This window comes from Crocodylus siamensis, chromosome 15, assembly GCF_052110815.1.
Source record: "Crocodylus siamensis isolate JL-2025a chromosome 15, ASM5211081v1, whole genome shotgun sequence".
Taxonomy (NCBI): domain Eukaryota; kingdom Metazoa; phylum Chordata; order Crocodylia; family Crocodylidae; genus Crocodylus; species Crocodylus siamensis.
Window position 1 is genome coordinate 25,295,444 of NC_143409.1, and position 21,914 is coordinate 25,317,357.

Below are 21,914 nucleotides of genomic sequence, written 5' to 3' on the forward strand. Positions count from 1 at the left end.
ACACTGGCCTGCCCACCTGTCTTTGGGCAAACTGCCCGCCTTACTCGCCTGCCATGCCTTGATCTTAAATATGTAAAGAGATGGTACTAGGTGGGAGGCTGCCCCTCGAGTGCTTTGATGTCAAGGGTGGTTATTACATGACTCTGAACCTCCCTTATGTCCCAAGCCTTGCAGATGATATACAGTTTGTTACATCTCCAGCTTGAGGCCAAACAAAATTCATTTCAGCATTAGGCCTCTTGCACACTGCCCTGTTCTGGGACACGCTCACTCTGCCTCGCTCTCACTGGAGCCTCTGACACTCCGCCCACTCTCACCAGGCCTCTCCCACACTGCCCTGTTCTGGGCCACATATACTCCACCCTGCTCCCTTTGAGTGATCACGTAGGCCATCAAGCTTATTTCTTCACTCCTTGAGTGGCCCTGGCTCAGCCTTTTGGGTCTCTCCTGTGACCTTCATCTGAGTGGTGACCAGTCAATTCACCAAACTCTGGGCTGACTCTACCCCTAGTCCCTCACTGGGCCACTTCGCCCCTTCCTTAGGCCAACACTCTGCCCCTACACTGGGGCCCTGGGGTCTTACACTCCCTCAGGCTCAAGTGCCTCTCTCTAGGTGTGCCTGGTCTCAACTCTGCCCTCTCACTAGGACTTGGGGTCTTACACCCCCTTATGCTCAGGTGCTTCTCTCCAAGCATGCCTGGCCCCTACTCCCAGGTCTTACACCCCTATACGGCTCAGGTGCTTCTTTATAAGAAGAGTCCCTGGCCCCCCTTGCTCTCACAATAACCTACCAGATGGTGGGGGCTGGGGTTAAGGTGCCCCTACCTACCTTTCACCAGGGAGGTAAACTGGCCTGGCATTTCTTGAGGACTCCCTCACCACCAGAACACACATCCCCAGCAGGGTGCAGTTTCCAGTTGTACCCAAAACCAGGAGCCTCCTGCTACCCCCACAGCTCCTGCTCTCACCTCTAAGGTGTTCTGGGAGCAGCAGCTCAGCTGAGTGTTGTTGCTCCAGCTGCCAACAGCAGACTGCTGCTCCAGTCCTGAGAGCAAGGATCAAAAATGGCTGCCACATCAAGGCTGGCCTGCACCTGCCAGCTGCCTGCTCCCAGCCCTTAAAGTGACAGCCACCCAAAAGGTGCTGTCACACCTTTGTTGAAGGGTCTCTTTTTGTCCTGCAATTCTAAAATGCCTAGTAATGATGTCCTGGTCCATGACTGGAGCTCCTACACATTTTGGTTGTTGTTATTATTACTCTTAAAACAAGGAGTCAGGAGATCACAACACTTACAATGTTAAACTAATGCCACTTGCTCAGTATTCTCCACATGGTGGTGGTCATGAGGCTTTATTATTTAGTGTCATCCTCTCACATCAATATACAAGATATTAATTATGTCTGGCACCTATCCAGTTGTCTTTCTTGCCTTTTTCTGAACACTACACTATAATGTTATACTATACTATTATACTATAATGCAAATATTAAATAATACCTGCTTCAGAAGAGAGAACCATATTTTTAAGGCAGAGTTAAACCTGCTGGAAGCTACAAATGCAACTCTTATTTACATGAATTTCATTAGCTATCAAGCTGAATCAAGTTGCTTTCCCAGTTTTAACATTCATTTTAAAGCTTATAAATTTATATGTTTAAAAAAACTAAGGACTCGCTGGTTATTTTGCTCTTATTTAAAATAGATAATTGTAGCCAAACAGCTCACAGGAGAAACACAGGAACTGCCATTTCTGATTAGACCTAGAGTTGATCTTCTAGTCCAATGGTTACTCTGCCAGTGGGTAGATGACAAATGTTTCAAAAGGATGGAACCCCTAAATTGTTAATTATAGAATAACTTCCCCACTGCAAAATTTTTTTACTTTCTGTAACTTAACGATTGGTTTGAGTGTTCCCTTTCTAAGAAATACAGTAAAAGCTTTGTTATCCAGCATGAGTGGGGTAACGGGGGGTGCTGATTATCTAAAAAAATCCACCCTGCCCCATGCAGATCCTTTTTCCCTCCCCCTGCCCCCTCCCCCGCAGACTTTCCTGCCTGGGGGGGGCACGTGAGTGCATGCACACACATGCACAGCACCCTCCCCCCCCCAAAAAAAATTTCCTCCCTCTGCCTATGCAGATATCAGCTAGAAGGGCTTCCAACAGCTCCTCCATCAGCAGTGTCACTAACTACCGTAAACAACACAAATCCTTGATGTGCATGCCGGATAGACTTGGCAAAGATTCCAGCTGCCAAAGTGAGGATTGGTATCAGGGGATATTGGAAATTCCAGTTAATAGAGTATTCTGATTAGTAAATGCCAGTTAACACAGGTTTTACTGTATCTAATCTTTATTTTAACCCTTTTTCAATTTAATTCAGTTTCCACCAACAGTTTATCATTATAGAAAAAAGACTGGGGGATCTCTCCAAAGTCCACTGCAGAAAGAACAAATGCAAGAGAAATTTTAACTTTTCTGCAACGTTCTCCTTGCCCCTCCTCTACTGCTCCTGTTCCTCTCTACCAGTCCAGACAACATTCTGTCTCCCAGAACATTTGATACATGCAACAAACTTTAGTTATTTAAAGTAAACTTTCAAAAAGTTGTGCTCCAGGGCAAAGATGGATATTACCTTGATTTATTCCAATTATTCTTCTGACACAAGAGGTAAACAGAGCAGGAATTCATTTGATAAAATTTAAGGGGATGTGTATACTAAAAAGGTAGAATTTCCCTTTTTATTTTCCTCTTTGTACTCAGAAGGATTTTGGAGCAATTCTCATCCACAAATCCAGCATTTTACTCCAATAAACAGGCTACATATTAGCAAAGCCCTAGATTTTCCCTGCTTAGAATAATATTGAAAATTTCAGGTATCACTTCACCCAAATCCAGGTAGTTAATGGCTTTGTCCAAGACAATCATCACCACCCTCCACTAGAGAACTGAATATGCAAACAGTTCTTTTCCATCTCTGCATGTGACTATTTACCAATTTAGTTGCCTTGGCATATAGAGATCATATTGAATTTCTGAACCAAATGCTTACATCCCCTAAGATGTCTTTATAGGCCTGAATCTGAAAACAGCTAAGTGGCTCTCTGTTCACAAGCATGCTTCTTAGTAACAATGAAAAGACATCCTCTTTTCCTATAATGCTCTTCCTGTTCAAGCAAAGACAGGAACTAAAAGGTGGGTAAGAAACAAGTTGTGTCTAATGCAGCTAGCTCATTAAGCCTAAGTACAGGTAGTCAAAATGCCTGAGGCTACATTGATTAAAGAGTAAATTGGATGCTTATCTTGCTGGGATCCTATGACCCCAGCTGACTTCCTGCCTTTTGGGCAGGGGGCTGGACTCAATGATCTTCCGAGGTCCCTTCCAGCCCTAATGTCTATGAAATCTATGAAATATTTGCAGGTTAATTCAAGCTACATAGACTGAACCAATAAGCAAGTGAACAGAAATTCACTTTTGAAACCAGAAATGCAGCCACATGCCTGCAGTGAGTGGCTCAGGCTAAAAGTCGGGGGGGGAGGGAAGGGGGCCAGAGTGCTAGGGCATGCACCTCCCTGCTCAGCTGGAGCAGACAGCTTTGGCCAAAGATGTAAGTTCAATAAACTAATTTAACCTAAATCAGTTAGTTTGATACTACATCCACTCAGGTTTATCTTAAACCAGTTTTGGCCATTTTGAAAGTGGTTTATGTGCACTGAACTTTTGTTGCGTTACAGATCTGAACTAGTTTCCAATTTCTGTCCTTGGCCTAAAAGAACTACCTTGAGAGGGGCAGAACAGTCATGGATCAAGCAAAGGACTTTACTTGCTTGGGCAGGACATCCGAATCATGCCGGTCACAATTTAAAGTAAGATGTAACCAGAAGATCTGCTCCATTCCCTGAAAGACCCCACATGCAGAAAGTGGCTTCAGTTCCAGCTCCTGATGTTACCTGCTACCATGCAGACTGACAAAGCAAAAAAGAGCTCTGGTGTCTATCCTTCTCTTTTTCAACTCCCTTTCTTGCAGGAAATCAATCACCATGTGCTGGTCCCAGTAGCGTTTGGTAATAATTGAAAACACAGCACGGATCTTACCCCGTCCTAGTCTACACCACCTCCCGTGTCACATTCAACTTTGCATTGCCCAATTCAGTTGTTCAAAAACAATGAAAAATAGCAGAAGAGTGGGGCCACTCACTTAAGAGGCAGGAGATCTGGTTTCAGGCATCTCTGCCAGAAGCTTTCTGGGCAAGCCTGAACATGTCAAACTTGGGTTTTTAAAGATATTCCGGTGCAACTTTCATTAAGATCAAAGGGAATTTAGAGCCTACTTGCTCTTCCAAATCTGTACCTTAGCCAATCAGCACCCATCTGTAAAACAGGGATCCTAGCACTTCCCTACCCCAGTGTACAAGGATAAATACACTAAAGAGTGAGAGGGAGGTACCACTGCAATGGGGGCCACTTAAGTATGATATAGAAGATATTAATTTGAGACTCAGTGCTCAATGCCAGTTTGAACTCTCTCTTTCCCTCTTCTCCATGCACATAAATTTAAAGAAATTAATTGGAGCAGTATTCTTGTTGTACATATTAAAAAGAAAAAAAATACAAACAACTGCAGGCATTTGGATGCTATAGTGTGTGTTAAACGGAAATGATAGATTCTTTTGTGGGCAATTAAGAATGACTCAGTGATTCATGATATTGCTGAAATGTAAACCACAGAATTATCTGACTGTAAAACCAAAAAAAGTTTATTTTCTTATGTTCAAAAGAAAAGCAATACATTAGTTACAGCATCATGGTGATTAAGTTATGCTTTCTTATAGATGCATTCTGTGAGGAAATCCTTTGCATTGAAGTGCTTTCAGGATTTCCAGAAAATATGCCTTTTGTACTCACTACTAAGCAATGTACGTGCTACCTGGAAGTTTCCATTATGCTAAATGTCTTCTGCTCAGTGCTCACCCGGTGTGAAGGAACAATTGGAAGCACTTGAAGCTAATGAATTGGACAAGGTGGAAGCTGCCTGACAACTGCTTTGAATGACTTTCATAGAGTCACAGAATCATAGAAAATTAGGATTGAAAGGGACCTCAGGAGGTCATTTAGTTTAACTCCCTGCTCAAAACAGGACCATCTCCACCTATATCATCCCAGACTTTCATGTAGGTATGAGGGGTGACAACCCTGAAATCATAGGGAAAAAGAACCTCATGTATTAGTACAGCTATAGCTCTATCACTATTTATTTAGGTACCATCACATACACAAAGCAATTACAAGTGGGATTTTTCAAATCACATGTACTGCTCCCCACCTGATATCTATAACATGTCAATGTCCATATTAAAAATGCACACACACAAATAGTTCTTGCTTGTGTTCTATTAATTTATGAGATTCAGTTACTGCTCTTCAAAAATGTTAAGTGTTAAATAGTAAAATTATCATTGTGTCTGGTTCCCCTACACTCACATGCCAAATGCAATATCTGTTGATATAGGCATTTCCAGGGAGAAAAATGTCAGTAGTACCACCCAGTTCTGTTAGTAGCAGCAGTGATTCATTCACCAAAGCATTTTCTTCCCTTATTGTGTTCTAAGAAATAAGGACAGGCCTATTTGAAGTTATCTTTCCTCGTACACTCAGGTCTGAGTACTATATAGGAAGCCTGAGCTCCTTCAGGGCCCAGGGCAGGGCAGAAGTATGCTGAACTGCTGAACACAGGAAATGGAGGGGAAGGAGAGCATGGGCGAGAGAGGCAAGGAGAGCACAGTCCTGGTTCTCGCCCCATTTAATGCGACTACTGCTGCAGCAACATTAGCTCGGACTACAATTGTCCTCGTCTCCCTAGGAGCTGCCACTGGTGCCTTGTTTGTTCCCCCTAGCCCCAGATATGGTATTGGGCACAGGGCTCTACCTGCTGTGGCAAAGACTCCCTAGAAGAGTGCCACTCCACTTGCTCCCTGCTCTCCAGACACCCCGCTGGGTGCAGGGCTGAGCCTGCCTAGCTCCTACAGCTGAACAGTATAGGATTGTACCTGCCATGGCAAAAAATTCTGAGGGTCACATGGGGAGGGAAGAGCAGGAAGCAGGAGGAGATTCTGACACTCCCTCATAGTTGTCACCTAGGGCTAGTGCCCTGATGACCACTGTCCGTAGTTATGCTATTGAAAGCAGCCCAGTGGAACCAGTGGAGTATGAGTTATAAATGTATATGATCTATAAATTAGACTTTGGGTTTTTCATTTTCTACCTTGACCAAGTTGGTATTTTGGCCACAAAAGCAAGCATTTGTTCTTATGGAAGTAATGTAATTTATGAAGTAATCTACAGAAATATTTCAAAAATAAAACAAATGCCACCTGGAGCTGTGTGGACAGAACCCATATTTCCATTCCTCCTTATAAACTACAAGCAATCATATGGTAGTTTGAGTTTAGTGCTATGCAAGTAACATTATACAAAATGGAAAAGGAAAAAAGGAAAGAAGTAACACTGTGTGGAAACCCATCACATCTGTAAGGGGCTGATGGCCCATAATGCCAAAAGGAGACAGTTTCCAGAACTCATTACTCTGTTCAGAGAAGGCAAATGAAATGCATGAAGGAGTCATTGGCAAACCATAAGAGTCCCAGAAAACAGCAACTGTATGCAAGAAAGGTACAAAAAATCTGGGCCAATGTTCCTTTAACAGCCTAGGACCAGATGTCTTGTAATATGGATAAGCAAGGCTCCACTTTTCCCCAGATAAAATCTAAAAAAACCAAATGTGCGTTTACTCCCATAATCTTTCCCACAGTCTAAACAGGAGTGGGGACATGGCCTACTTGGGCTTAGAGCCTTCTACTTAGGCCAGTGGGGAAAGAAGTCAATTAAGACAAGAGGAAGGCTGTGAAGGCTCTGACCTTGTGGGAAAAATTTATGGAGTAGGAGAGGTGAACACTAGAAGCACATGACCAGAAAAGAAAGGTTGTGAAATCTGGATCTAAAATGGAGCCCTTCTGGAGTGAGCTGGCAGGTCTGAATACATTATGTTGGTTTTTACATCTTTCCTGTGAATGGAGTATTCTTGGAGCTTGGAGGCAAAATGGGGCAGGGTGCTTCAAGGACCATTCAAAGCCAGAAGAAAGTGCTGTAGGACAGCATCCATCTAAACCATCCTAATGTCGGCATTGACAATTTTTGTGGTTGTTTGATTTTTAAAAATAAAAATTCATAATTAAAAATAATAATAATAATGCCACAGTTTAGTCTTGCCCGTCTTCAAGAGTCTGACCCAATATAAAAATCACATTTTTGTGACTTTGGTCAACATTCTCTTGGGTTTCATTGCACAAGATACCACATCTGGATATTGTGAATTAGCCACATTAGAGGCAGGATCATAGTAATAAACATGATTTATTATGCATCTCCACTGCTACTAAAATTAACTGCATTTTCCAGAAAATTAGTAAGAGGCAGGGGAAGAGAGGGTCACAAAGATGCCTTCCCCTATGCCACAGAACTGCTCAGTTAGCTAATATGTCTCTGTCAGACACAGGATACTAGACCACATGGTTCCTTATGGTATTCTAACATGGTTATTTGCACAAGAGCCTTTCAATACATTATGCAACACAACAGACAAATAAAGAAACATTTCATTTTGTTTAACTGCACTGGTAAGTGGAAGGAAGTTACTTGCCCATATTTTTCTGCAAGTTCCTTTGCCTCTTCTTCTTTCACAGTTCTTTGGTCTTCCAGATCACTCTTGTTTCCACATAGCACAATATCAGGGTTTTCACAATACGCGTGCGTTTGTAACTGGCCTAACAGCAAAACAATGTTCATATTATTATTTTATACAGAAAGATCACTTAGAACAGCAAGCAGCAACGTTTCTGGACAGAGTGCCAAACACACCTGCAGCCTCAACTTGTAAGATGCCAGCACGCCAGAGGCAGACAGCAAGGGAGCCATGAGGGGCCAAATCCCTGTTATGGCAGCACAGCCCCAGCCCCTTCCCTGTTACCCACGCTGAGGCATGCATGCCAAACAAGATGCCTTTTAGTGCCATGCCAGAGTTGCCTACCACTGAGTTCAAACATGAGTGCCTTTAAAAAGTGACATCGAAAACTTTAAGAAAATTATTCTTAAAAGATATGAGGGGGAAAATACTGCCAATATTTCATGGTGGTTTGCCTTTCCAAAATTTTTTTTTCCCCCCCATCACTACAGATAGGTGTACAATAGTAACACTTTTTCTACTTTCTAGTTCAACAGTTCTCACTTCTTACTCTACCTTTCTATACTAGATACCTTTAAGACCCCCTCCCCAAGAAGCACAGAAGAGCTCTCATTCTCTTTCTATGGACAGGAGCCTGATTGAGTCAGTGTGTGGACAAATGTAACTTTTGAAGGGCTTTAAATGCCTTTGAAACACTGCAAAGGGTAAGTGGATAGATACGTGCCCTCTGAAGTGTTCCAAAAATGGCTGAAGTGCTCCAAAAATAACCCTGCAGAAAATAACTACTATTCAGAAAACACTTCAATAGCAGAGGAAGGGCTGAAGGGCAGGACAGACTGCTCTGGGAGAGCACACAAGAGAGCACTCACTGACAGTCTGCTCCATTTTTTCCCCCTCTCAGGAGGGCGGGAAGCATGAGGGAAGAGGAGCAGAGCCCATTGTTTCACCCCTTGCCTGGAGGGCTCCAGTGCTTCAGCCTGGGGGTACAACAGGGACCTATACCTCTAAGATTTTCCCTAACCTTCTAGAGCAGCAGTCAGCAAGGTTTTCCAGTGGAGGGACAGAATGAACCAGCTTAGGTACAGGGAAAGTTGGTGCTAGGACCCAACCACCATCATTGCCATTTCTCCCCCCACCCCTAGCAGTAGCACAGTACAGGCAAATCACCCAGCCACCTGGCTGTGATGTAGTGCAGACAAAGCCCCCACTGCCAGAATGCCAATAGAGCCACTGCTGCAGAATACCAAAGCCCTGAGGCTCCACAGGCCAGATCCAATGGCTCCATGTGCCAGATCCATCCCATGGGCCGTAGGTTGCTAATCCCTGCTCTAGAGGTTCATTAATCGCTGGAGAAATAAACATATATGTTACTTGGAGGGCAGCACTTTACCATACAGTAGTAACTACCTAGCATCTTCTGTATTCAGTATGTATAGCTCTTATTGCAAAGAGACAATTTTAGCTGATTTTGTGTGCGTTATTTTATACTGAACAAAGCATCTCCACCAAAGCCTGTGTGGGATGATAACCAGTATCACCTATTACTTTCCCTGACACGAATGGTTTTGTTTGGACAATAACCTCCAGAACGCCAAGGTACAATCTCACCGCATCTGTGCTGAGGATTAACTGGCACTGAGCTGTTGACAATGGGAAAGGCAAAAGTTCTTCATGCCTGCTCTGCTGAGAAATCGTCAATTATTTCCTATCTGACAAACCCCAACCCAAGCCTGATGCCATACTCCCAATCCAGCCCAGCCATCAAAGCTTCAGGTGAATCAAGACAGTGTTTCAAGTTGGCTGATTTCAGACTTAATTGCTGCACATGACCCGATTTCACATTGCACCCTTAAAGCCAGAGGCCCAGAATTATCATGATGGACCTTATGTGAAAGGAAATTCAAGTTAAGAAAGCTGAACTGCAGAAAATCATTGGAATTCAGCTTCACTAAGTTTCCCACAAGAAAAGCTGTAACACCCATTTTGTTCTTTCCAGAAAAAAACTTTCAGTCAAATATTCTTAGTCTTGTTCTCTCTCAGTGGAGTTCGGAATCTACAAACACAGGACTAAAAAGAAAAAGTGACATACTTAACCAGTTCCTGACATTGAGGAAGCTCTGCTCGTTTGTCAGATCGAAGAGTAAAAGAAATCCCATGGCATCTCTGAAAAAAGCTGTTGTCAAGCTACGAAACCTAGACATGGAAAGCAAAACTACAGTTGGTTTCCCTTCTGTAAGGTCCATCTGTCACAACAGTTATTTTGAGAATATGATCATAATATAAAAAAAAAACCAACAACTGGGAAAACCTAAAATTCAACTGTACTGATCACATTTGTTTTCTCTTCATGGAGAAGATCCTGACCCTGAACTGCTGATGTAGCAATGAGCTTAGTCCACACCTCAAAGTCAACATACAACTTTTTGTCAGTACCCATGAGCTTTGGATCAAGCCCTGTATTATTTAGCGCATTTTTATCAACGTCCATAAAGCATCTAATTGAAAAATGAAGTTCAAGCAACACAAATTCATGACTGTACATTTATTTCCATCATTTTAAAATAGTCAAATCTAAACGCTTAGGCCTACTAACACACAATTGGATTCATGAACATTCCCAACTTTGCATTTTAATCTGAAGAGACATTGCCCAAGGTGTTCAGGACACAAACTTGATTGCCTGAGTGCAGAATATTATGGCAGTGACTTTTAGGAGCCATCAATTTGGTCTTTGCAAACAAAAGGGAAGAATCCTGCATCTTTACTTCACTCTTGAAGTCAATGGAAGTTGTCTACCTAAGAACTAAGGGTTTCAGAATATGACCCACAAATAAAACCCCAACTTTTGTCTTGGAAGTCTGTACAGTAGTATAGATATAAATTCAAAAGCACAGAATAATATACAAGAACCTTAATAGTTATTATTCAAATAAGCAATAGCAATGCTCAGGGCCCAAAGTAGGCTCCCTAAAGAACTTAATAAAAGCCTCAAGAAAAGTCCAGGTAAATAAAACCAAACTTGCAGTGCAGGCTTTTGTTCTGAACTTATGGCAGTCGTGGGATTTCAGTATCCTCAGGATAGAGAGAGAGACAGAAGGAAAGACTGAGTAGGGGGAAGCAAGAGAAATGATGAATTTAGTTAAATAAATGGAAGATGCAAGAGGTGAGGGGTGCTAGAAAATATATAAAATGTGGCAAAAATTAAAATGTTGTGCACCAGAAAAAAAACAAACAAACATAGAATTTGTATCCAGAGTTTAGACACAAAATCCAAGAGAACTGGGGTATTTATGACTGCAAGTTCAATTCATTTTATGGAATAAAATCTCTTTCATTTTATGTAAGGTTTGCACCTTTCTTGCCCTGCAGTGTCCCACAGCTGAAGATGTATCCTCTGTCCTCTGCCACTAATGCCATCTGGCCCATTGGCTCTATACACCTATAGAAAACAAGTTTACAAGACAGAAGTGTTAATATTCAAGGATCAATAACACAGCACACACGTGCTATTTAAATAATACCACATTCAGCTTTAATGCCAACAATTATCTAATACAGGGGTGCTCATCCCTTGCCCAGCAGGCCAAATCCAGCCTGTAGAGCTGTATCATCTGACCCACAGGCCTTCCCAAAGGGTCTGGAAATTTGGTGACAGGAGAGCAGTGGCAATGTTAAATTGCCACTGCTGCCAAATTTCCAGACCCATGGGGAACCCCATGGGCTGTATATGATGGCCCTGCATGCAGCAGCAAGGTTTTCCAGTGGAGGGACAGAATGAACCAGCTTAGGTACAGGGAAGGTTGATGCTAGGACCCAGCCACCATCATTGCCATTTCTCCCCCCACCCCTAGCAGTAGCACAGTACAGGCAAATCACCCAGCCACCTGGCTGTGATGTAGTGCAGACAAAGCCCCCACTGCCAGAATGCCAATAGAGCCACTGCTGCAGAATACCAAAGCCCTGAGGCTCCACAGGCCAGATCCAATGGCTCCATGTGCCAGATCCATCCCATGGGCCGTAGGTTGCTAATCCCTGCTCTAGAGGTTCATTAATCGCTGGAGAAATAAACATATATGTTACTTGGAGGGCAGCACTTTACCATACAGTAGTAACTACCTAGCATCTTCTGTATTCAGTATGTATAGCTCTTATTGCAAAGAGACAATTTTAGCTGATTTTGTGTGCGTTATTTTATACTGAACAAAGCATCTCCACCAAAGCCTGTGTGGGATGATAACCAGTATCACCTATTACTTTCCCTGACACGAATGGTTTTGTTTGGACAATAACCTCCAGAACGCCAAGGTGCAATCTCACTGCATCTGTGCTGAGGATTAACTGGCCCTGCATGCCATATTGTGTTGGTGTGTGGCCAGATCCAGCAGGCCTGTGGCAGAAGGCTAGACTGGGACAGCAGGTGGCATGAAGCCATATCAGGGCAGCATGGAATTGGGTCCATGAACCAACCTCAGCCAGATCCAGCAGATTATGGACCAACCCTGCACCACTCATCTAGCTCACAGGGTCAGAAGGTTGGGTCCCACTGATCTAATGCAGTGTAAATCCAAATGTCAAAACTACAAAGCATTCACAGTTTATTTTAGGAGGCTGGGTATAGATCTACATTTCAATTCCACCATATTTGAATTGAAGATTATCTAGTGAGAGAGGATAAAATGTTTCCAATAAATTAAGCATGTTCTAAACAGAGATACAAAGTGGCCATTGATTTTCATTAGGCAGCCTTGAGGCTTTATATTTTTACTATTACTTTGGTGTCCTGTTCAAATTAAAAAACAATTTAAAAACACAATCAGAAAATGCAATCTAGCAATATATTTGTACCAACAACAGAAACGCATTAGTGAACAGACTATGCTCATGCAGATGACCACTATTCTACTTAACTACCACAAATTTGCTGAAAAGGAATCTAATACAGACTCTTTCATTTTATGGCTTATAAAAAGCAGGAACTGCACACTAATAATAAAAACTGAACAGTTTATTTAGCATGGAAGTGTAAATAAAGACATCTGCTAGGTATGGAGAGAATCAAATGAAAATAATGTCAGTAACTGTCTAGAAGATCTCTCAATCTGGGTTGTCTTCTGCTCTTGCTATAGATATTACTATGACCCTTATCTTAATAACAAAATGGGTTTATAAACAGCTTCACTGGCACAGAATATTGTAATGGGATGATGCTCAACAACATTTATGAAATATGTATATCAAGACAAATTCATCATGTTTATGGTTAAAAAAGACATGTTGATGTTTTTCAAGTGGTCTGTTTTGTTTATTGGTTTAGGACAGTCACTGACATAAGACTCATCCATCAGCAGAAAGTTTGCACAAGACCATGGAAAAACCCTTGTTATTTAGGTACGTTGGCTGTGAGACAAGTAACCCACAAAGTGACTGCTGAAACATCCCTGAAGCCTGTGCATACTACAAATATGGGCCCTCTGCCAACTTTGCTTGAAGATGTGCAGCATGGAACAGCAGTATATTGGTTAAGGTATGTGTTTTTTTATTGTCTCAAAGAAAAGATTTTTCATCCATTTCAAACAAAACTGTTCGGGGAAAAAAAGTAAGTAAAAGGAAGAAGAATTCTGCAGATGTCATTCAAAAGTCCTGTTGAATACATTTATTTTAATTATTTTAGTTTCAATTTTAGCTGGCAACTGCTTAGGAAAAACTTGAAAAGATAATTCTGTTGTACTTTAAGTGTAAAAATAGACAGAACTTGCTCACCATCATCCCACCCTGTATTTTTAATGAAGTGCAATAAATGCAGCAATGTTCATTTAATGATCCAGTTCAGTTTTTAAAAGCACCAGGCAGATATTTATTTATGTTTAGTGTTGCAAGCCTTCCTTGTGCGGAAAGTGCAGTGATATGAATGGAAGTTAATTTTTATAAGTTCTCACCCAAACTGTATTACTGTCAACATCTCACCAACTACGGTTTATTAGCCCATTGCTTCATAAGAGGAGTAATAAAAAGATTATTTAGGAATAGACTGTTTATTTCCTTTTTTTTTTTTTTTTTTTTTTATTATTATTATTTTTTTTTAGGAGAAGGAAAGTCTTGTATACATGTCACATGTACTTGATTACAGTGGCCATGGAATGAATACTGCTAAGAATCAGCAGATCCATTTTTTTTAAAAAAGAGTATTTTTCATGCAGTTGCTAGTTTCATTTTGAATTTTTAAAAGTTCCATGTTTAAAGTAGCATATAAAGTTGCTTCCACTTACCACTCTCTTTTCCCGAAAGTCGATGCCCACTGTTGTTATGAACTTGGAATTAAATTTGCCATCTGTGTACTGGTAGAGAAGGCTGGTCTTTCCTACTCCAGAGTCACCAAGAGCTAAAAATTTGATAAGGTAATCGTAGTCCCCATCAGACATAGTGAGAACTTAGTAGACTACCTTAAAAAAACAAAACAAAAAAGATTATTCATATCATTACCAAAAGCAAGCCAGCAGGTCGATTAGGTCTCAGCAAGAGGACTGTATCCAGTTTTTGGTACTACATTCTACAAAGGATATAAAGAATCTGGAGGGTCCAGCAATGAACAAAGATGATGATGATGATAAAAAGGTTGAAAAATAATCTGTATGGCAAAGATCAAACAGAAATCTTAGTTTGAAGAAAAGAAAAATAAAGTGTTAGGTTTCATTAGGAAAAGAACTGAAATAAAATTATATACATCATTATACCACCATATATAGCAGAATGCCGAACAACCACACGCTGTTTCTGTTGTACAGTATCTTTCCTTTTAAATCACTTCTATAGAACTGTTACCTCTGATTGCTCCAAAAATGGTAAAAATGAACAAAGTAGTCATACATTTAACCTTAAATGAAAGAGGTTTAAACTTGCAATGTTTTTGCTTCACTTATCTGGCTATAGAAGCATGCAGAAGTAAAAGTTACAGCATACACTTACTGCTCAACTGCAAGGGTTGGTCCCCATTAACACAATCGTTTGCTGTTCTACTGTAAATCCACAGTATGTCTACATCCTGAGCCCTATGTGCAGTCCTGGTCATCACATTCCTGAAAGAATAAACTAGACCTGGAACTCCCACACAAAACTAACACAGAGGTGTGGAATGAATTCCACATGACAAGATAATCAGAAGACATAAATGAGAGGAGATATGAAAGAAGTCTATAAAATCGTAAATGGTACACAAACAGGGAACAGTAAGTTTATTTAACATGTCTCATAATATAAGAACTGGGGACACTCAGTAAAATTATGAAGTAGGAGGTTTAAAACAGACAAAAAGGAAGTTCATTTTTTATAGACTGAATAATTAATATATAGAACTCAATGTCATAGGATGTTGTGGTGGCCAGTACCATAACTAAGTTCAAAAAGGTTTAGACAACTCATGGAGGATAAGATCATCATGGTTATTAATCACAGCGGCGAAGGATATAACCTTCTGAGAGCATTACAGGGAACGGATCACTACACATCCTGCCTCTGATACTATTCCTCAAAAGCAGATGCTTTTGGAGCTAGACTGTTCTTAGTAGTGGCGGGTAACAGAAAAAGGAGCAGCAGCCTCAAGTTGCAGCAAGGGAAGTTTAGGTTAGATATTAGGAAAAACTCTGTCACGAGGAGGGTAGTTAAGCACTGGAATAGCTTACCCAGAGAGGTTGTGGATTCTCTGTTCTCGGAGGTTTTTAAGACCCAGATAGGCAAAGCCTTAGCTGGAATGATCTAGTTGGAGCTGATCCTGCTTTGAGCAGGGGGTTGGACTAGACGGCCTCCTGAGGTCCCTTCCTACCCTAACTTTTTATGATTCTGTGATCACTGACAAGTCTATTCGTTATGCTGGCAGGGTGGGCCTAGCTCATCAGAAAGCTACAAGCCTCCTTCAAAGGGTAGAAGGAGGCTGCTAACTGTATAACAACTGAATGCTTGGGATGAAAAAAAGGAATAGGAGCGCAGGTTGTGGGGTGAAGGGGCACCCCAAGCAAAGAACACCTTCTAGTACCTTCTGCCCCTCAAAAGTATCTTAGGAGCCTGTGGATGCCGTTCAGTGAAACTTCTTCCTGGAGACATGCCTGGATGAGTAAACTGAAGACAATCACCTGGGTTGTGCCAGACATAACCTCTTTCCTAGACAGCCAGGCCTGGGCAATGGACAGGGCACTGAGTGCAGGGCACAGAACACCCCTTCCTTCCCTCAGCTCTCACACTCCTTTATAGTAGCAAACAACAAAAATTGAAGCGCGTGAGAAGTCCTTCATACATCTTTTACACAGAAGTATCTGGTTGGGAAGGAAAAACCTTGAAGGGGCCTCTGTCTTCAAAGTGTTCAACTTTGCCCAAGTTTGGCCACACCAAAGCTTACTCTCGGTGAGAGGATCGGTGGAACTCCCACACTCCTAATGCAAATAACCAGCTAAGCTTTGTAGTAAACTGATGATGGAGAAGTGAAAGGAAATCAAAGAAGAGGCACTCCAGGCTGCTGGGACTTGGGGAAAGGCACAGGAAAGGAACAGCCACAGGTGAAAGATTAGCACAGGGCTGGATGGCTAGTGTCTAAGAAGGAAACAGGTCTAAGAAGGAAACAGGTACTGAGCAAAAGAGAAACAAGATTTGAGTGCATTAAAATAATGCTCACCCAATAACAGGGTGTTATTTGTGGGCTTGGGAACAGTGGACTGCATGCACCATCCTCCCTAGGAGAATTAAGATGGGGTGGGACTCTGAGCTTGTACAGTACTACCTTATCCTTCTGCCATTAGGAGACAGGAGTCAGGGCAGTCCAACTGATAAGCAGTGACCTACAGGAGGCAGAAGGTTTTTTGTTTTTTTTGTTTGTTTGTTTTTTAGCTGAAACGGGCTTGATCCAGCCCCACTTATGCAGTATGCTGAAAGCTGTGCCAAGTACCAGATTTTATCTGGGATCACCACTGACATTCCAATTTAGGGATTTACACTATATGTACTGCAGTTTTGGTGGTGTCTAGTACAGTAGAGTGTTTAAAAAAGGGTCTGGTTTGAGGTTCTTGTAAACCATCAGGTTTCTGGATATTGGCCTCAAGAATGACATTGCACTGTTCCATGTTCCATGCAGGTCTCCCTTCCTCTTATGCCTCTAGTTAAGTCTGAGGAAGTAGAGAAGAGGGACATGTAGTTGTTTTTCGTCCCAAAACAGGCTCTTTTTCACTTAAAAATAGCTGAGAAATATTTTTTCCTGTGAAAAATCTCATTTCCAAGTTTGTAATACAACAAAAAATATATTGAGAAAATTTTCTCTTTTCTTAGTGAAAGTTTGAATTATTTTACCAATCCAGGTGCTTGAATATTTCTTACACTATTACTTCTTCAGTCATTATAGTTAAATAAAAAGGTATCAAATATTCAAAATCCAGAAGTGAAAACCAGAGTAGAAAGAACAAACCATTCATAGAGGAACCATATCAACTGCAGGAAAATTCAGTGTTCACGATAACAGATGTCAGTGTTCTCTAGTACTTTCCTGTTGAGTAGCTACTGACCTCCTTTTCCTCCAAAATAAACAATACAGAATTGCCTTATGTCATTTTTAAAGGAAAAGACCATCTAAACAAAAGCCCGAAGCAACAGTTTGGAAGGCAATAGAAAATGAGCACAAAGACTACCAATTACCAAGAAAGAAACGGTTATCAAAATATGAAAAGAAAAACTGGAAGGAATTCTGTTTTCCATCCTAAATGCACAATATGAACTGCACAATGTGAATATTATTAGAATTTAAATACTAGTTTGTGCTCAAAATTACATCAAGCTGTAAGGCTAAGCACTTCATCAAGTCTTCAGCAGCTCAGTTACATCCACAGCAGTAAAATTCTGCCATCACTAATATAGCAGTAATTCATTCCTTAAACAACAGTGCACAACTCGAGATTTAGAACAAAGTCCAGACTTCAAATGTATTGGTGTCAGCAGTCATCACTGAGATAGGAATGCAAGTTGCCTTTAAAGCTTTGCTTTTACTGCAAAATTGTATTTTCAAATGGAACGTGACTGTGGTAAATTGAATTAGCCAATTTGGTGTGATAAAGACTTCCCAGACAATATATAGATAAGAGTGATTTTCAAAGGCACAAACAGTGCTTTCTACCCACTGACTTTCAACTGGAGTTGGGCACATAATTGCCACTTGTTCCTTGGAAGTTTACCCCATGGGTTAGTTGCATTTTGTATTTACTCATGAAGGAACCCTACTGGGGCAAGGTTTAACAATGAATAACAGACATACATAAATTATTCATGCCTATTAGGGCTGTGCGAAATGGGATGTATTTGATTTGGATTCAGCCCAAATCAGGAACAATGATTTGATTTGGATCACTGTCCCCAATTCAATTCGGCCAAATCCAAATCTGAAGATTCAGTGCCGATTCGGAGAATCGGCAATCCAGCCATAGACATAGCTTTATATGTTTTTTCTACATGCTTTGAGGTACCAGGCGCAGCTCGTGAATGCTGCGATGGTGGGGCAGATGGAGCGTCCCACAGGAGTGCAGCTGGAAGCTGCCCGCATACTCAGCAGTAAACCCAAAAGTGGACCAAAAGTACTTCTGGTCCATTTCCAGGTCTGCCAGGGAGCATGTTCAGGGACTCCCCTGTGCCCCCGTGGCTCAGCAATTGGCTGTGGGGGTCCCCAGGTGCACCCCCAGACCCAGGAGGCACCAGTCACCCAGCTGGGGGGGGAGCATGGGGGAGCCCCCCGGCACACTCCCCAGCAGACCAGGAAGTGGACTGGAAGTGCTTCTGGTCACTCCTGGGTCTGCTGCCGAGTGCGCTGGGGACCCCCCACACTCCTGTGGGATGCTCAATCCACCCCAGCATCTCAGCATTCACAAGCTGGCTGGTACCTTGAGGTATGTAGGAAAAAAACATTTAAAGCTGTGTCCTCATCCAAATCACTGAATCTTTCTAAATCGATTCGGAGGGTTCCAATTCAATTCGGAGAGATTAAAGGGTCTCCTGATTAGATTCGGATTTGGAGATATGGCCACCAAATCAAATCAGGGACTCAAGCTTTGCACAGCCCTAATGCCTATACCCTCCACAAAAGTCATAGTGAGTTAAACTGACTATCCACGATCACATTCTAACAAAATTAATTTCAGTAATTATATCAAAACCTCAGAGCAGAAAGCAGCCAACGTTTCTACATACCATGCTTTGACCCCAAATCTGCAGAAATGCCCTGTTTCAACTTGAAAAACAAATGCTGAATAGAGCTAGTGCAGACAGTAAGATACTGTGATAAAAGGCTTTAACCAACAATTAAAATAAAGTGATCCATCCTGGTACTCATAAAACACTGGCAAAAACATTTTTGGAAGAAGAGAGAGGAGGAAAATCAGACCACCTATCTAGCAGTTTCTTTCGATATGTATTAGGAGATAAGGACACCAACAGAAAAATCTCCCAAGCCTTTGTAAAATCTCAAGACTGATTTCTTTAATATGAGTTTGTGCTGTTGCCTGCACATCTTTTTCCAAGTCCTCTTACAGTCCTGTGTAAGCCCTTCCCTCTTTTTAAATCATAAATTATTTTCTGCATAAAGACTAGTAAAGTCACTGGAGATTAAAAAAAGGCATAGCTACTGAAAATGTCCATCTTGGGCCCATATACTATGAAGACAGGTATCCTTGAAGTTATTAACTTGACTGTCACCCCTCCCTCTTCATAGGTATTTGTCCCATCTCATCTGTATTATTATAGCTAGATTTAGGTCTTCAGAACCTGAGGTTTTGGTAATAAAACATGGCACTAGTGGTAAAGGCAGTCTTTACTGCTAACTTGTTTTTGGGGGGAGAAAGTTAACGTGTGCACAGAACTTAGAAAAGAATAAAATTATTGTTACCCATTTCTTGCTAAGACTTACTATAAGAGTTGTCCATTAAACTAAGGGTACAGATAGACAAACATTTAAGATAGTTATATAGCTTATCTTACAAATAATATCTGTTTGGATAACCTTTCACATAAGAAATACTTATCTGGCCTTTGCTTTAATTCAGCACATAGGTAGCAATTAACATAATTTGCAAAATATTGGAAATGGGACTAGTCTCTTGACAGGAAGTAAATGAAATCACATTCTAATCAACCGTTTGAGAAGAAAATGGTTGTTTCTTGAGCTTGGTGAAGTACCTAAGCCCCCAGACACACCCTCTTATGATAAACATACCATTCACATGTCTCCAGGAAGTGTTCATTGTAAAGCTCTGGAATTGCTAGCCTAACCCTGAAGAGATGCTTGACAGATTCAAGTCCTGTCCTCCTCCCTGTACAAATATTTAAAAAGCAGTCTCCGCCCTCCATCTTACAATTTGGGAGTCCAGAAGCACCCAACTTTCTACTACATGATCTCAAAACTTACATTTAATAGCAGAACTCTTCAGGGAGTACAATAAAGAGAAACAAAGCCTTTAATACTTACACAGATTTTATCCCCCGTTTTTTTTCCTTAATACGATTAAGTTTTCTTTAAAAAGAAATGCATCACATGCCTGGTATGTTTGCCTGGCACTGAGGTGGCATATTTCATCTACCGAAGCCACCACAGCCCAAAGTGATGAAGGAGCAGATGATGGTGCTAGCTTAGCGGCCTAAGCCATAGGTTTGAAATACAAAGAGGATAAAATCCTGTGCCTACCAAAGCCCTTGTAATACTACTAGGGAATTCATTGGGGCAAAGATTTAATTTGCTCTCCACCACCTTGGAATGGATCAGTTCAGTCCTTCAGCCTTCCAAGAAAGATAAGCTGATATTCTTGCTTTTTACCTTCAAGGAAAGTTCTTGTCTGCTCTAAATACTATTGCTATGTGGAACTTCAATCACCCAGCTTTACACATTTTCTGTTGTGCAGGGTCAGTTGCTGCCCTCACTCCAAGATGCTCCCTTTTCACTGATATTGTATGGACAGTGGTTGTGAAATCCTTTAGTACTGGAGGCAAAAGGTGCTATATACAGGCCAATTATCAGTAACAAACACAGCCTCCATTCATCTTTTGAGAAACTATCAAGAGGGGATGAAGAACTGTGGCTGGTAATATCTGAAACTTCATCATTTATTATATAAAACCATAATTTTTTTTTTTCAGTCACAGGATTCTTTTTAATTAAGTTTGTGGTAATCTTTCCATAGTAGCACACTATCTAGTCTATTCTTCTTACTTTCATATGCCCTTCCCCTTGAGGAAGGAAATCTGAGGGAAGGATGGGATGGAACTAGAAGCTGGCAAGAGGTCTGAAATATGCATGGAAGGATCCTTGTCCAGCATTATGTTTGTGGGCAGTAAATATGAGAGCTGTTTCTTCAGCTGAGAATACAAAGTCACTGAGGAACAGTTCACACTCCACAGTAAGCATTCCAGTCCTCTTTTTACAAAGCACTTGTGTTCTGGTTATAGTCAGTACTTCACTTAGTCCAGTGGCAAGATGGACAGAGAATGTGAAAGTCTGAAAAAGCACCACTAGCAATTTGTATCATTCATGAGAACTGTATAATCAATATAGTCTCTATCTAGATAGCCAGGTCTATAGCACTTCCATTCGTTATGCCTAGTATCTACTACTTGGCCAAAAAGAAAAATTCCCCATTCATTGATGAATGGCAGGATCCTATTAAAGGAGTCTATTACTCCATAATAATCTTCTCTCAGTTTTATATGGTCATGTTTTGACCAGGGCACATTTGGTTACAAACAATACCATGATCGTATCGAGTGACAAAACATTCAAGACTGTGGCACCTTTGTTCCTGAATATGTTACAGGAAAAACTGGCTTACATATAATGCAGAATTAAATGGCTTGACATGCAGAACTTCTCCTCCACAGTAAAGCTTAAAGAGTGCTCTATATACACAGACAACAGTGTTGGGCTTTCAGTAAAACATGTAGCTCCTGTTCTGCCAAACAGCTTGCGGGGGTAGGAAGCAAAATAGATCAGTTTACAGTGATAAAGGTGAAGCTCATGGAAAAACAGACTAAACTGTCAGTTAAAACATACACTGGCACAGATACGCATCTTGAACTACCACCCACATGCATGCTCTAAGCAGACTGTTCTCTGTTAAACACAAGGTTAAACCAAAAAGTTATAAACACTTACCTCCCTCCACTACGTTA

General features: G+C 41.3%; 1 protein-coding gene across 7 annotated transcripts in view; it reads right to left on the minus strand.

Annotated features, from left to right (window-relative positions):
• Positions 1–21,914, minus strand: part of RAB27A (RAB27A, member RAS oncogene family) — a 60,247-nt gene that overhangs the window by 2,762 nt on the left and 35,571 nt on the right. For 6 of the 7 annotated variants that reach the window (XM_090029051.1, XM_090029047.1, XM_090029046.1 and 3 more), the window contains 4 exons: positions 14,006–14,179; positions 11,093–11,178; positions 9,829–9,932; positions 7,698–7,821 (listed from right to left, as the gene is read on the minus strand). In XM_090029051.1, the coding sequence (XP_089885177.1) occupies positions 7,698–7,821; positions 9,829–9,932; positions 11,093–11,178; positions 14,006–14,158 (467 nt within the window). In that variant the 5' untranslated portion in view covers positions 14,159–14,179. Of the gene's footprint in view, positions 1–7,697; positions 7,822–9,828; positions 9,933–11,092; positions 11,179–14,005; positions 14,180–14,702; positions 14,813–21,914 lie in introns of all 7 variants that reach the window. The other variant, XM_090029048.1, reaches the window with a different exon arrangement.